Source organism: Sphaerodactylus townsendi, linkage group LG01, assembly GCF_021028975.2.
Source record: "Sphaerodactylus townsendi isolate TG3544 linkage group LG01, MPM_Stown_v2.3, whole genome shotgun sequence".
Lineage (NCBI taxonomy): Eukaryota > Metazoa > Chordata > Lepidosauria > Squamata > Sphaerodactylidae > Sphaerodactylus > Sphaerodactylus townsendi.
The window spans coordinates 24,143,750-24,160,363 of NC_059425.1; the positions used below are offsets into that span (position 1 = coordinate 24,143,750).

Consider the following 16,614-nt stretch of genomic DNA (forward strand, 5'->3'; position numbering starts at 1 on the left):
TCTAAAACCAATCAACAGACCCCCCACCCCTCCATAAAAATGCATACCTACGTCTCTCTCTGCTTAGCTTTACAAGATCTGAGGAGGTTAGCCCAGACTGGGCCATCCAAATAGTACAGCGTTTGCATTCTTAAGAAGGCGTGGCTCTTTCCAGGAAGGAGGAGGCCCTGCCCCTTACTTGTTGCCTATTCACCTTTTCCTGGTCGTTCCAGCCTGTGGGCGTGGCTGCTGTTTCCTGGAGTGGGCGGGGCCCCGCTCCTTATGCCGCCTCTCTTTCTGCTACAGCGCTTCATTCCCAGCCATGGCGTCTGTGGCGCTGGAGCGGTCCTGCAGGAGCGCGCTGCCCATCCTTTTGCTTTGCACGCTGGCGTTGCTGCCCGTGCTGACGGCCGACCGGGGGATGCTGGTCGGAGGGTGGCGCGATCGCTCGGTCTCCGATACCGACGTGCAAGTTGCGGTGGCGTTCGCCGTCGAAGCCTACAACAGACGCAGCAACAGTGTCTTCTACTGCCGGGCGCTGGATGTCCAGAAGGCGCGGAGTCAGGTAGATCCCCCCCGCAAATCTTTCAAAGTCCCCCTTTCTAATTGCTGCCTTCAGATCTTCGCTTGCCTTCACTGGAAAGAGATGAGGGTGCTGCTTAATACTTAGAAAAACAAATAGGTGCTGGGACTGTTTACGTCCTGTCTAGAAGCAAAGCCATATAAATTGGAGAATCTCTTCTGATGGAAAAAGGTTTACTTTGCATTTGCTCAGTGGGGAAGGAAAGGCACCCTGTGCTTGCTCAGAGGAACTCCTGTCCAGGGGCGTAACGAGGCAGCCCTGGGCAAACTGTAGCCCTGGGCAAAACCTGAGTTGGATGCCCCCCCCCCCCCCGCCCCATGGGCAGCCACTCCACCACGACCAAATTTTTTTTGCACCAGGACATTGGTGCCTGCAGGGGGTGCATTTTTAGACATATCAGCACCATAATTTCAGCATATCATCAGGAGACTGTCCTTATGCTACTCCCCAAGTTTGGTGAGATTTGGTTCAGGGAGTCCAAAGTTATGGACTCCCAAAGGGGGTGCCCCATCCCCCATTGTTTCAAATGGGAGACTAATGGCCAGGGAGATGGGGGCTACACAGTTTTACCACGAGGGTCCATAACTTTGGCCCCTGAACCAAACTGCACTAAACCTGGGGGGTATATCATCAGGGCAGTCTCAGCGATGAGACCCTGAAAGTTTGAAGAGACTGTGCCTTCAGAAAGGCCCCACCCCAGCCTGCAACCCCCATGGACAGCAAATACAGAAAACCCAATGCAGAACAAAGATGTATTGGGCAAATTTCTGGGATGTCCCCTGCAAGAGGCGCATTTTGGATGTATCCGGCACCTAAAAGAATTACTGGGTATCATCTGGAAACTGTCGCTTATGGTACGCTCCAAATTTTTTGTGCAGTTTGGTTCAGGGGGGGTCCAAAGTTATGTGTACGCCTCAAAGGGGGTTCCCCATCCCCATTCTCTTTGCTAAGGAGATGGGGGCTTTTCAAATTCTCGAGGGTCCATAACTCTTGGACCCCTGAACCAAGTCGAACCAAATCCTAGGGGGTGCCATCATCTCCAGATGATACCCTGAAATTTTGGTGCCGATACATCCAAAAAATGCATCCCCCTACAGGAACATCCTAGAAATTTGCCCAAGAATCTTTTGTTCTTCGATTGAGTTTTCTGCATTGCTGTCAATGGGGGGTTGCAGGCTGTGGGGGGCACATTTCTGAAGGCATCAGAAGTCTCTCAAACTTTCAGGGTCTCATCAGGAGAGTGCCCTAACGATACCCCCAGGTTTAGAGGTGCAGTTTGAGCCTAGGGGGGCCAAAGTTATGGACCCTCAAAACTGTAGCCCCATCTCCTATTAGTTCCCATTAATGAAGAACAATGGGGGATAGGGGCACTCTTTGGGAGTCCATAACTTTGGACTCCTGAACCAAAACCCTCACCAAACTTGGGGTAGTATAAGGACAGCCTAAACCCAGTGATACGCTGAAATTTTGGTGCTGCTAGCCTAAAAACTACACCCCCTGCAGGCCAAAAATGGAAAACCACTAAAATACCCAAAAACGAACCCAGCATTTTGATGCCCCCCACAAGGTGATGCCCTGGGCAGCTGCTCACCTTGCCCAATGGGCATTACACAAGTGCTCCTGTCTAATTTCATGCAATCTGAAGGCATGGAAATGCACACTGAGCTCTAGGGCAGATGAAATGCTGGGTGGCAGGTTGGGAAGAAGGGTGCGTGTGGTGTGTGTGGGGGGAGATTTGGGAGGAGCTTGGAAGACTTGGTTTAGGTGGTGAGAGCAGGCGGCTTGCATATGGGGAGTTTTAAGTACAACTGGGATGTGATGTATGTCTGTTGGGCAGGGGGCTGAAAAGTTCTAAGGAAGGCTGAGAGATCTCAGCTAGGTGTGATTTTTAAAAAATCAAGGTGTTGCATCCTGCAAATCTTTTTCGGTGCATTCCTAGGAGAGGCCCATTTAATAAGTTTTGTTACTATCTAGCTCTTTCAAAGTGTTCATGACGCTTGTCTTAAATTATTTAAAAGGCTTTTTAAAGGTAGGCTAGTATTGTTATCTACATAACACCTGAGTTGCTTGCCTGAAGCTACCTAGTGAGGGGTGACATTTGAACGAGCAACTTGTTGACTTCAGACTATGTCACAATAGTGCAGTAGCAAACTTTTCAGAGCCAGTGAGCTGACCAGAGACGCAGGTGCCTCTGAGAGAGAATTCTCCAGGGTGTGAATAATTGAGGGATCACAGCATTTGCCTGGCCTTAGAGATACTCCTGACGGGTACTGATAAAATGGGATTCCTACAAGGCAGGGGAAAGGTTCCAATTTGCTGAATGTTGAAGTTGGGATAAGGTGTGGGTAGGTTTGATTTAGTAGCATGGAGGCGTGGCTCTTTCCAGGAAGGAGGAGGCCCCGCCCCTTACTTGTTGCCTTACTTGTAGCATAGGATTTAGATGAAATGATCGGTTTAAGGGATGCTTCTGAAGGAACAGAGGTTCTAAACTGCTTCTGGGAAAGTCTCTGAGTACCGGCCCCATCTTGGCTGCTGACACATTCTTGGAAACCAGCGCTGAATTTCGGGAACAATTTATGCAGTATTTTGAGAGAGTCCAAAGTGCTTTGCTTAGGCTAAGCTTTATTCGTCCCTGTTCTTGTGCCTTTAACAACACTGTTAAGAGCGGTGGAAACTACTCTGGAGATCTAGGTTTGATTCCCCACTCCTCCACATGAAGCCTGCTGGGTGACCTGGGGCCAGTCACAGTTCTCTCAGAACTCTTTCAGTCCACGCGAAGGCAAGCAATGGCAAACCACCTGAGATTACATGAGCGCCTCGTTAGATGGTCTGATAGAAGACTGGCATGCTCGCCTTATTGAAGCCACTGATGAGATCGCTCCCCCATGTTCTCTCTGCACCCATTGAAACCCAATTCCGCAATATACTGGGGAGCTGACGATGCTGAAATGGAAGCTGGGATGACTCGAGCGAAGTTGGCGTCAAACTTGGGGCAAGGCTGCAAGAACATCCTATAGTACGTTTATGAGTTCCTATGAGATGGCTCTGAAGGCCTCAGGCTGTACTTTTTTTACAGCCTCCATTGTGCCTGCTAGCTCATACCGAGATCAATTATTTAGGTTAATTCAGTCACTTATGTCCCTTACTGAGGAACCAATAATGAAATAAACTTCCAAATTCAGGAGCAGTATATCCCTGAATTCCAAATGCACCAACAGGGGAAGGCCAGCCCTGTACTGCCCTGCTGCCGGGCTTCTTTGACCATTTCTGGAGCCAGAATATTAACCCAGACATTTGGACTTACTCAGCCAAGTTTTCCTTCAGTTTTTATAGGAAGCGTGAGGCAGGGTTCAGGAACAAATCCACAAACTTTGACTTGAGATTCGTTCTGATTACCCCAAATGCAGTTTGGTATTTATCTCATGTATTCTTATTCTGCCCTTTCTTCAAGCAGGCAGGGCAGTGTACATGATTCTCCCTTCCTCATTTTATCCTCACAACAAGTAGGTGAGAATGCGAGAGAATGGCTCAGTGTCACCCAACAAACTTTATCTCAGAGCAGGGATTTGGTCCTCCAGATCCTAGACCAGGGGTCCCCAAACTACGGCCCGGGGGCCAAATGTGGCCCCCCCCCTGAAGGCATTTATCCGCCCGCCATGGCATGGCGCGATGGCTCCAGATTCATGTGCAGTGGGGCTCGAGGAGGAGAACCGCTCCAACGGGGTTGTTGATTGTACTACATGATGGCGAATTCCCCAAATCTCCATGCATTTTCTTGACCCAGAGTTGAACCCACATGTGGCAAACACATGTTCGCCCTTCCCTCCTCAGCTACTCCATGTGTTGCTCTCTCAGGCTTTCTGTTCCACCACTCCCATTGGCATCAGCCAGGCTGGCTTAATCAGCTGGCTGCTAGAGGAAAGAACCGCATGATACCTGATCCTGGGTTAGATGGAATGCTTCATTGGGAAAGTTCTGATTTTTTTTTTTACAGGGGGAGGTATTCCACAGCCTCCCCAACACTAGTTGGAGCCCAATTCTGTAATTGGACATACTTTGGTCACTGTTCTAAAAATAGACCATGACAGAAAGGCTGAAAGGTGAAATCAAACATTTTACAATCATTTGTGCATGGGAATTTGTTCACAGTTTTTTTTAGTCCGGCCCTCCAACAGTCTGAGGGACAGTGAACTGGCCCCCTGTTTAAAAAGTTTGGGGACCCCTGTCCTAGACTGACACTTCAGCCATCACACCACACTGGCTCTCTAATTTGGCCCCCTGCTTCTCAGACCATTGTCCAGAGAGGCTGCATGTTAGACAAGTAAAACAAACAAACAAAAAACTGGGGGAATTGACAAGTCACATGCTCCCAAAGCGTATGTAAATCATTCACTTTATTTAGAATAGCAAAAAAACAAAACCTCTAATCATCCATATTTATGCCAGTTCTTCCTATTTGGAGATGTCTTTTTTAAAAAAAATTATTGGTATATTTGGACAGTTCCTTACAAACATATTACAAACTTTATATTTCATCCAAATTATACATTTCCCCCTTTTTCCCCTCCCTCCCCAGGAATTTCTTTCTTCATTTCTTAAGTAAGCAGCAGCAGGTTCATCCTTTGTAGCCTCTTCTCCCATCTTTCTTCTTTGACTCCGACTTCTCTCATTCAATCTGCAAATTCAGTCCATATCTTCATCATTTCAATTTGTCTATCTTGCCATAGTTGGTTTTGAGACATTATTTCCAAGATTTCTAACTGTACTTGTTCCCAGATATATTCTAACCATTTCTGCATTGTCCATATTTCTATTTGGAGATGTCTGTAATTTTGGCAGGTGGCTGAGAAAAAAGGTTTGTTGTGAAGCTGAATGGGGGCTATATATGATGTTAGCCTCTCTGAGCCTGCTGCGGCAGGGGAGAATGGGGTATCAAGTTTAATACATAATAATAATTCCTACCAAAGATGCTATCACGAAATGGAAATTTGAGCAACCAACTACAAAGCAGCATGCTTAGCCTCAAACACCCTTGTTCTGAGTAAGGCAGAATAGAATTCTTACTGGGAAAGGCACTCTAGCCAATAGCCTATGACCAAGGAGAACAAATTCCACAGAAACATCTGTTAAAATCTGAGGTGTTGTGGGGTTTCTGGGCTGTTTGGCCATGTTCCAGTAGCATTTTCTCCTGATGTTTCTGATCCTCTGAATGATCCTCTAAAGATGCCAGCCACAGATGCAGGCGAAACATCAGGAGAAAATGCTACTGGAACACGGCCATACAGCCCAGAAACCCCACAGCACCCCAGAGATTCCAACCGTGAAAGCCTTTGACAATGTATCTGTTAAAATCCTTTTTGCTCTTCCAGTGATAATTCACTACTAGTTAAGAATGAATCCTAGGAAGGAACAACTGTGGTAGCTTGGTTGTGTGAGTGGAAATATTTTTACATGTGGTTTATTGAGGTGGCAGTAAGCTGTAAAACTCCGCATACATGTTTCCTGGCAAAAACCAAGTCTCTGTATGCATTCATTGGCAATCTGCATATCTAATTCTCAACTGTGCCCCCTACCTGTGGATACTTAAATTTGCAGATGAAGGTGTTATCCATTTAGTCGTTCTCGACCCTTGGAGCCCGCGGGGGGGGGGAGGCGGCTTATAAATCTCATAATAAATAAATAAAATAAATAAATAAATATGCAGATAGGGGCACCCATACCCCAAATAGATGTTTCTTCCCCAAGTTTGCAGGGGCACACTTACCCAAAACAGTTGTGTATTCCCCAAGTTTGAGGGAAATCAGAAAACTAAAATATGTAAATTAATGAGGGTTTTAATTCCCCCCACCAATGAAGAAGTGCTACCTGTGTGACTCATCTAAATCTGGCTGCTTGCTACTGTTCAAGAGTAGCCATTCTATAAAAACTAGTGAAATGCAGCAGCTTATCCCCTTCTGCACATGCAGAATAAAGCATTTTCAATCCACTTTCATCATTGTTTGCAAGTGGATTTTGCTATTCCGCACAGCTTCAAAATGCATTGAAAGTGCATTATTCTGCATGTGCGGAAGGGGCCTTAGAGCTTCAGAGTAGGGTCTATGATACCCAGGTACAATTCTCTATCTTCCTGTGATTTTGAACTTGTTCCATACTTTCAGCCTAACCTACCTCACAGGGTTGTTGTGCAGATAAAAGGAGTAAAGGAGAATGATGGAAACTGCTTTGGTCCCCACTGTAGAAGAAGTAGGGTGTAAATGAAGTCAATAAAAATATAGCTGAAGGCCGATAAGAAGTAGGTGTCTCCTGCAAGTCCTTGTGTGTGCCTCCTCATCTTTGTATGTTTCTCTGGTTAATTGCCCACCCTGTTATTTCTCCCTCAATGTAGATTGAAAGGATCTCAGGGCAACAATGTATGCATTTTATGCCTATGCTGCTCTGTAAAATGCTAAGTTCTATAAAAGTAAGCTTATTGAGAAATAATGCTGTTTTCCCAGATGGTGGAAGGAGTAAACTACTTTCTGAAGGTTTTGCTGGTGAACACAGTGTGTGACAAAAGAATCAGGGCAGGATTGACGCATGCGGACCTGGAACGTTGTGCAGTGCCTGCAAACGCACAACAGCAGGTGAGATCTGAAGGCAGAAATTGGAAGGGGATGTTTCTTGCCCAGGGGCCTGTGTCAGCTCTGTGATGGTTTGAAAGGGCAAGTCAACACACATCTTACACCTTGCTAAGGCCTTTAACCACTATGGCTCTCCCCTGCCTTTTCCTCCATGCATTAGGATCTTGGCAAGTTCATCTTCTGCAGATGCTGAATGTTCTGTTAGCGATTCCCTGGGCCCTGCAGTTTTCAAGGTGTCGTGGGTGCAGGGACGTAGGTATAGGTTTTTTATGGGGGGGTTCGGGGGTGGGGCCACACCCCACCTGCCCCTAGGGCATGGCCACGCCTCCCCAAGCCACGCCCCTGGCCTAGCGCTTATAAAAGCAGCTCTCCAAGGTCAGAAATAGCAGACTCCCCTGCCCTGCCCTCCCCTCTCCCTGCCCTCTCGGCAGAGGCATAGAGGGAAAATGGAGCCTGGTGCAAAATCTGAGTTTTGCACCCCCCCAGGCAGTTGCTGTGATGCTGGAATCCACCCCCAAACAGCATCACTTTCAATGGCATTTAAACTAGAGAGCCCAAATTCTCCTTTTAAATCCACCTGAAAGGGAGAATCTGGGCCCCTAGTAAAAGAACATTGAAAGTGATGCTGCTTTGGGATGGATTATCCCCCACCCTGAAACAGCATCACTTTCAATGTGGCGTAGTGGTTAAGAGCAGGTGCATTCTAATCTGGAGGATTTCTCCGGGTTTCCCTGCTCTGCCACTTGAACTGTGAAGACTTATCTGGGGAATTCAGATTAGCCTGCGCACTCCCACACATGCCAGCTGGGTGACCTTGGGCTAGTCACAGCTTTTTGGAGCTCTCTCAGCCCCACCCACCTCACAGGGTGTTTGTTGTGAGGGAGCAAGGGAAAGGAGATTGTAAGCCCCTTTGAGGAGAGAAAGGGAGGATATAAATCCAAACTCTTCTTCTTCTTCTAAACCAGGGGTCAGGAAAGTGCGGCTCTCGAGCTGCATGCGGCTCTTTTGTTCTTGTTCCATGGCTCCTTGGGACCCTAGCTGCTAGCGGCTAGCCACTCAACGCGAGGAGGCCAGGGAGAGAGGCGGCCACGCGTCCCCAGCGTGGCCAACGCCGAGCCCCACAACTGGCTCCTGGGGCGGTGTGGAGAGCAGTGCCCGGTTGTGCAGAAGGAAGGGAGGGGGAAGACACCGCTCCCTCAGCATGCCGCCGAGGGGGCGGGCAGAAAAAGAGAGGTTCCTGGCGGGTCTGCTCCGCGCTCCGGAGCTCTGGCCGAGGGGAGGCGAGGCAGCAAAGGTAGGGGTGGGCAGGCTGGCAGGCGGAGACGCCTCGGCCCAGCCTGGTCCTTCACATGGCAAAGTGCTGCTGCTGCTGCCGCCGCCGCCGCCGCCGCTTCTGGGGCACCTCCCTCTCCTCCACCACCAGCCCACCCCTCAGCTACCTGGCGGTACTCCAGATCGAAGAGGGGAGGGGGCCAGAGCAGGGAGGAGAAGCCAGCCGAGCAGGCAACCTCCAGCACCTGTGCGCGTGCGCCCGGAGGGAAGGGAAAGAGGCCGGCCAGCACCCGCCGTTTCCTCCGCAGGTCCCCCCTCCTCCCCCCGCGGAAGCCCCACTGGCCGCAGCAGGAGGCGCAGGCAGCCTCTATCCCTGCTCAGCCCTTCCCGCCGACCTCCCAGCAAGGACGGACGAGTGCGCCTCGGGATCACTTGCAGGGCTCCAAGCAGATGTGGGTTGAGGCGAGAGAAAGGAGGTGCCGCATCTGAGAGACAGCCCGAGGCAATGCTTGCAGCCCTGCTGGTGCCTCGAGAAGAAGTGTGGAGCTATCCGGGGGGGCCTTTCGGCCAAGCTCCGCGGCGTCTGCCCTTGTTGGACTCCGCGGGGCTCTTGGACGCGCTCCAAAGCCCCGACGCGCAGCAAGCTGCACTACAGTTCCCCCATCTGTGGCAGCACTGCTCAGCATCCTGACAGCCCAAGCCATGCCTCTCCCCTCGCAAGGGGCCTCGCCACTGATGCGTCCTCGGAGCCCAGTCGCTTGTCCCCACCCACTCCCTTGCGGCTCCAAGTGTTTTCTTTTCTGTGGAAAATGGGTCCAAATGGCTCTTTGGGTCTTAAAGGTTCCCGACCCCTGTTCTAAACTGAGGACCTCAGATTCTCCCTTTAAATCCATGCCGAAGAGGGTGGATTTAAAACGAGAATCTGGGGAAATTTGGGGGGTGCCTGCTGTCAGGGGTGCAATTGTTAAGCTAGAAGCATCAAACTTTCAGGGTATCTTTAGGAGTATCTCCTAATGATGCTACCCAGGTTTGGTGAAGGTTGGTTCAGGGGGTCCAAAGTTATGGACCCTCAAAGGTGTAGCCCCCGTCTTCTATTAGCTCCCATTGAAAACAATGGAGGATGGGGGACTCCCTTTGGGAGTCCATAGCTTTGGACCCCCTGGACCAAACTTCACATAACCTGGGTGGTATCAGTAAGAGACTCTCCTGATACAGATCTCAGGTTTGGTGAAGTTAAGGTGTAGCCCCCATCTTCTATTAGCTCCCATTGGAAACAATGGAGGATGGGGGCACCCCCTTTGGGAGTCCATAACTTTGGACCCCCTGAACCAAACCTCACCAAACCCGGGTAGTATCATCAGAAGAGTCCCCCAAACAATCTCTGAAAGTTTGGTGCTGCTAGTCTAAACAATGCGCCTCCTGCAGGCCAAAAACCGAAAAAGCACTAAAATGCTTTAAAAACCCACAAACGGGTGGGCGGAGCTTCAGACATGAATGGGGGAGGTTCAAACCCGAGAACCCCCCCTTACCTACGTGCATGCTTGGGTGGGACTTGTGACACTAAGACAAATGTGAAGCTTGGTTAACTTTGCAGAGCAAGGTTAAAACAAAAACAAAAAACCTGGCCTGCACTCTGTGATCTGGATGTATGGCTTTCTAACTAATTTTGTATCTTCACTGGCAATTCCAGCTTGTTCGATGTTAAGACTCAGCAAAGGGTTTCTTTATAATGATCATCTAGTGTTGGCACACAAATCAGAAGGAGTTTATCTATTTGCTTCCATTTGTACCCTGTCTTTCTCCCCAGTGTAGACCCCCAAACGGCTTATATCCTGTGAGGCAGGTTTGGTTGAGTGAGCGTGTGGCTGGTCCACGATCATCCAGCGAGCTTCTGGGGCACAAATGAAGATCTGAAACCTCCCAAATACTACTCGTCTGACACTCTTAACCATTATAACATGCTGGCTTATTTCAACAACAGAAGGAGCAGCAGTGGCGTAGTGGCTAAGAGCAGGTGCACTCTGATCTGGACGAACCGGGTTTGATTCCCAGCTCTGCCGCTTGAGCTGTGGAGGCTTATCTTGAGAATTCAGATTAGCCTGTACACTCCCACACACGCCAGCTGGGTGACCTTGGGCTAGTCACAGCTTCTCGGAGCTCTCAGCCCCACCCACCTCACAGGGTGTTTGTTGTGAGGGGGGAAGGGCAAGGAGATTGTAAGCCCCTTTGAGTCTCCTGCAGGAGAGAAAGGGGGGATATACATACAAACTCTTCTTCTTCTTCTTTGGGGATAGATGGAGACTGCCTTCTGTCATCTAGAATGAAAGAGGGCAGATTTCCAGTGCCACCCAAATACATTTATGGCCGATGGCTGGAAACCTGGCTTTGCCCATATTCAAAACCATCTGCCTCTGAAGGTTTTTTTGTTTCCTGCATGAAGCAAGAAGTGTTCACTTATGGGAGCAGCTGGATAGCTGTCAAAGTAGCACAAAGTAAACATCGTTATCTTGGCATGTGATATACACTCAACAGGTCCTTCCTGCTACTAATGATTAATCATCACAGTGGATTTTCTGTTGTTGAAACCAGCGCCCTAATAGTTGCAACACTGTCATGGGGCATTCCTCTGAATCATTAAAATAGGCTACATCACTTTGTGATTCTGTGACCAGAAGTCTTTTCCATCTTTCCTTTCCGGCTGCCCTTTCAATTTAGAAGTAAGCCAGATCTGTATGTTCGTGGTAACAAAATCATAATGGATTCTTGGCTTCCATCACCAGCCCTTCACTAAGATGTAGTTTTGATTTTTAAAAAATGTTAATATTTATTTAAAATCTTAGGCCACTTTTCATGAAACCAATTATTCAAAGTAATCCACATTTTAAAATTGTATCATAAAAAATGCACTAAGAACGTGTGATTGGTGTTGCCACAGGAGGTGGTGATGGCCACTAACCTGGATAGCTTTAAAAGTGGCTTGGACAGATTTATGGAGGAGAAGTCGATTTATGGCTACCAATCTTGATCCTCTTTGATCTGAGATTGCAAATGCCTTAACAGTCCAGGTGCTCGGGAGCAGCAGCCACAGAAGGCCATTGCTTTCACATCCTGCATGTGAGCTCCCAAAGGCACCTGGTGGGCCACTGCGATTAGCAGAGAGCTGGACTAGATGGACTCTGGTCTGATCCAGCTGGCTTGTTCTTATGTTCTTAAGAATAGAAGGCTACTAAGAGATGCTTTCTTTTCCCTACAAGAAGAAAATGAAGATGAGAATTGTTTTAGTTTGTTTCAGTAACATCTTAAAGACTGTGTCTTTCCACTGATAGTCATATTACCTAAGGGTTGGCAGAAATCCTTAAAACCAAAGGCTTTCTACTTAAGGGGACTGAGTAACAATCCTTGTTGGCCTCAGAACATAGAGGTCATCCTTAAAACATGAGAAGAAATGATGTGAGAACATCTGAGCTTATGCAGAGTACCTTTGTTTCAACGTAGAGTAACCCCAGCCTACTTATTCGGTGTTAAGGGAGAAATGTTTATAGGGGAAGAGAGCTGGATCTCCAAAGAGGCCTGAACCAGTGTTCTCATTTTGGAAATACAGAGTCTTCAATTTACACTCTGTGGTAGAAGAGAAACTCTATGGTTTCTTCTTCCTCTTCAAGATTTTTAAAAATTCGGCACAAATCATGACAGAGCCAGGATGCTGGATGTCATGGTGCTGCCAAAAAGCTTTTGTTTGTCTTGGAAATGTTTCAAGGTTCCTAGAATTTTTTCGGGATCATTATGACCTATCTCTTGATGGGTAGATTATTTATAGCTTCCCTTTCTCAAAGCTGGTGGGGTGGGGGGGAGTGGGGATGTGATTATACAACATACAATCAACAGTGCAAATGCACCAGGAGTACAAAATTAATGTCAGTGCAAGTAACAGTGTAAACAGCATAAGGCTGTACATCATATGAACAGTGCAGAAAAACAGGATTGCAAAAGTGTTAAGACAGAGCAGTAAAAGTGAGCTGACACTATAATGGATGACACCAACAATCATCAGTGCAGATGGCCTTAGAGACCTATTCCCATGTGAAGGCAGCCTTCTGGATTGTTCTATGTTTACAGTTTAAGAACACAGTTCTGAACATTTCAGTTTTGCATTTTTTGCAGAATGATAGTATTATGGAAGCAAATGGCAGCAAAAAAACAAACAGGAGTCTTGTAGCCCTTTGTGGTTTAGAGTTCACACTGATGCATGTAGTTAATCCTCAGTCAATGGAAAATGTCCCTGGAACTGGGAGGGGCCACATAGAGAATCTAGTCCAGGTATCCCCAACATTTAGTCTCATACCTCAAGGCAGGAAAATGGAATTGGAAGCATCCCTGGCAGACCTTGTTGGGAGAGTTCACTCCACCCATAGGAAATTGGGTCCATTATCAAACCGTGGAAGCTGCTAGGAAGGTTCTCCTCATGTTTAGCCAAAAAATCTGCCCTCCCACTCAAACCTATTAGATCCAGTCTTGCTCTCTGGAGAGTCTTTTGGTCCCCTTCTGTAGAACAACCCTTCAGGTATGAACTCATGAAGCTACCTGGTTTCTCAAGATCTGTATTCTCTATTCTCATTGGTAGCTGCCCTTCAGAGTCTTGGCCAGGCCCTATGATGGATCCTATTAACTTCCCTTCCTCTTCTCTAGGCTAAGCATAAAAAGTTGTCAACAGTAGTGTCCAAAAAAATGCAATAAGTACAAGGTGTGATATTATATAAAACTCAAGTGTAATCAAAAGTACAGGGACCATTCAAATCTTGGCCCTTTGCAGCCAGTCATAAAAAGCCTCATTTACTCCACAGTCAAAGGAACAGCTCAGATTCCGTGTTTACAGAAGATCAACAGAGAGATGGAGCCAGAGATTAAGTAAATAAAGTTTGGCCAGGTTTACTCAGAGGGCTTCATTTCTGGAGAATGAGAGCCAAAGCGTATCGCAGAACCACATCTCTTTTGAAAGTACGCAATGGTTTGCTTTATGAGTCATAAAATAAGTTGTCTTCTGATCCCTACATCATAAAGTATACAGCTTCATTTATGTACGGGGGTAGGGGGGAGTCTCTGGCAAAAGTCAATGCTTTGAATCCAACTATCAGTGACCTGAACAGAGTAATTTACAAAGCATGTCATACGGAGGTCACGTTAACATTGCGTCAGCTTTATGTTGTAATATGAAAAGCTGAGGTTGCACTGTTCTATATACAGTGTGTAATGACACAGCGAGAGAAAAATAGCAGGATTCTTAAGTGGGAAGTGACACTCATTACTGGATTTATGAAGTAGGTTTTTTCAGATATATGCGGCATTAGTCCTGAAAATGAATCTTATTTCCAAAAGGATTTTCCTAAGGCCTGCATCTGTGGCTGGCATCTTCAGAGGCATATCACAGAGGGAAGTCTGTTACACAGATGCAGGCGAAACCTTAGGAAAAAAATCCACCAGACCATGGCCACACAGCCTGGAAAACCCACTACAACCAGTTGAATCCGGCCATGAAAGCCTTCGACAATACATTGACACTCATTAGTTTTGTTTTTCACACTGGTTGTTGATTCCCTGAGGTTTTCATGGAGTACCTAGATAAATAAAATAAATGCAGTGATAATTATGTTTTTAAGGGGCTTTTCAGTCAGATACATTTTCAAAGTGGCTACCAAATTATTTTTTTTAAAAAAAGCTAACAGCACATGAAACTTTAACTTGCAGGAGAGAGACTGTGGTTCAGGAGTAACACATTTGTTTTGTATTCAGAAAGTTCCAAATTCAGTTCCCAGTATCTCTGGATAAAAGAATCAAGTAATATGAAAGATCTCTCCTTGAGACCCTGGAATGCCACTGCTAGGGAGAGTAGACAGTACAGACCCTAACAGATTTATTTTTATTTTATTTTTCGATTTCTATCCTGTCAGATGAAGGGTTTGAGTCAGTATCAGGTTGCTTCATGTGTTCACACTTGCACAGGAGAGGGGCCGAGTAGCCAGTGCTGGGATTCAAATCATTTAACAACCGGTTCTAGTGGTGGGATTCAAATAATTTAACAACTGGTTATTTACAAGCTCCATTTTAACCAGAGGTTCTGCTGAAGTGGTGCAAACCTGCTGAATGCCACCACTGCGAGTAGGCCCTGATTGCACCTGGTGTTTCTGTGGTAGTGGCAGGGTTCCCCTTCCTCCCATAAATATAGGAGGGAGACTTTCTAATGATTCCAGTTTTCTGTGGCATTTTTTCCCAGACCAGAGTTGTGACACTGGAATTCATGCAAAATGCCTGCCTTTTGTGTACAGGCTTGACAAAGCATTATTGCTTGATGTACTCTGCTTTGAGTTCCTGCGATTAAGATATAGGATATAAATAAATATAAATGAGTGCTGAGATTTGACAGGGCTACTGACGCTTTAAATTTTCCTCTGTTGTTCAAAAGCAGCTTCCGTTTCTTCACTGGCTGGCAACAGCCTTTCTAAGTTCATCTTTACTCTGACTTCTGTACATCTGGGGGACTTTAAATACTGCCTTTCTCCTCATAAATTATGCAATTACAAAATCATTATAATGAGGGGGAAATTAATAAGAAATAAGTTTCACTGAAAATAAAGCAATGCTGAAAGGACACACACACACACACCCACGCAAGAAAAGGAACTAATTAAAGAGCCATTAAGGAATGTCCCACAAGTGAACAGGACTCACTTGAAGCATAGCAAAGGAATTAGCAAGGCCTATAATTACAGAATGCTGCTGAGGGACTTGTGACTGTCGCCATCTTAGATGGCTCTAAAAGCAGATTACATGGATTCATAGAGGACGTCTTCATCAAGGGTTTTAAATCACGATCTTCCCACTTCACTCAGAGTGAGGGAATGTTCTCTACCTCTAACATTGTTTCTCTTTCTCTGATTTCCAGAAACGAATGTGCAAATTCTATGTCTGGAGCCGCCCTTGGTTGAATGACACACGTTTGACGAACATGAGCTGTGGAGATGCTCATTCCTGAACCTTGTGTCTGGGAGCTGGCAGGAAGGGTGTTATCCAGATTGCCTGCGGCTACTATCATATGCATTCAAAACAATCTAATTCTTCTTAATTAGGCCTAGCTGCCTGCTCTCCTTAACCACCTCTAGGACTCTCTATGCAAAGCTAAGGAACAGGAGTCTGGAATCTCACCTATTAATGGATCACCTGGAAACTCAAAAGGATTGATGGTCACATCCTGGTCTTGCCGTCAAGACAATAATGTTGGAACTGCTTATTTTCCTCTACTCTACCTCTTATATGTTTGCTGGAATCTTGAAATAGGAATAAAATTTACAAGGGTCTTTTTGTTCTGTCGCTTACAATGAAATACCCCGGTGCTTTTTGTATGCTGCTTGCAGACTATAATTTGAGAAGGTTGTAACAGCCCTTTCCCCCTAATCTCCTCACTTCAGATCCAAGGTATGCCTCTGTTCAGAGAGAGGATCTTAGCAGGTGCTGGTTTATCTTTGAGTTGTAGAAGTCTTTTGCCAATTATTGATTTAAATGCAGGCGAATTTTGAGTATATTTTTAAAAATGCGTTCTTCCTCGTGCACTAGCTGCAAAATGCTCAGTAAGCCCTCAGTGATGCTCTCCATGTACACCTTCTCTAATTTTGCAAACTGATTTCTAAGAGTCAAAACTGATGAAGTACTGAGAGATTAATAATCTGATCTTCTCAATGTATTCTCAATGTATTCTAAACAACTGCTGCCTGGTGCCCTGATTCAATGTATTCTAAACAATTGCTCCCTGCCCTGGTATTGGGCAGGGAGAACTATGTCTCAGATGCAGCTTCACATCTGTAACGGGAAGATACTGGGGAAAAAGTAAGGATCACTGCATAAGGATGTGATAGTAAGGAGTGGAGATAGCCGTTTATAACACCATAGAAAACATACATCTCACAGAATCCTATTGAGTAGCACATTCTAGCACCACAGAAACACACATCTTACCATGACATATCTCTGAAGATGCCAGCCACAGAAGCAGGTGAAATGTTAGGAGCAAAAATTACCAGACCACAGCCACACAGCCCAAAAAACCCACAACAGCCCATTAATTCTGGCTGGGAAAGCCTCTGACAATGCATTAAATCTGATGACATTTGA

The 16,614-nt window shown here is 46.4% G+C and overlaps 1 protein-coding gene across 1 annotated transcript; it reads left to right on the forward strand.

Annotated features, from left to right (window-relative positions):
• Positions 1–274: 274 nt before the first annotated feature.
• LOC125438891 (cystatin-like) lies at positions 275–15,824 on the forward strand. Its single transcript, XM_048507560.1, has 3 exons — positions 275–544; positions 7,057–7,185; positions 15,392–15,824. Exons 1-3 carry the CDS (start codon positions 302–304, stop codon positions 15,479–15,481), a joined length of 462 nt encoding a protein of 153 aa, XP_048363517.1. The 5' UTR covers positions 275–301; the 3' UTR covers positions 15,482–15,824.
• Positions 15,825–16,614: the final 790 nt, after the last annotated feature.

Coding starts and splice junctions, on each gene's coding strand:
- LOC125438891 (XM_048507560.1), top strand. CDS start 302: ATGGCGTCTGTGGCGCTGGAGCGGTCCTGCAGGAGCGCGCTGCCCATC. Junction 545..7,056: donor TCCAGAAGGCGCGGAGTCAG/GTAGATCCCCCC, acceptor CTGTTTTCCCAG/ATGGTGGAAGGAGTAAACTA. Junction 7,186..15,391: donor CTGCAAACGCACAACAGCAG/GTGAGATCTGAA, acceptor TCTGATTTCCAG/AAACGAATGTGCAAATTCTA.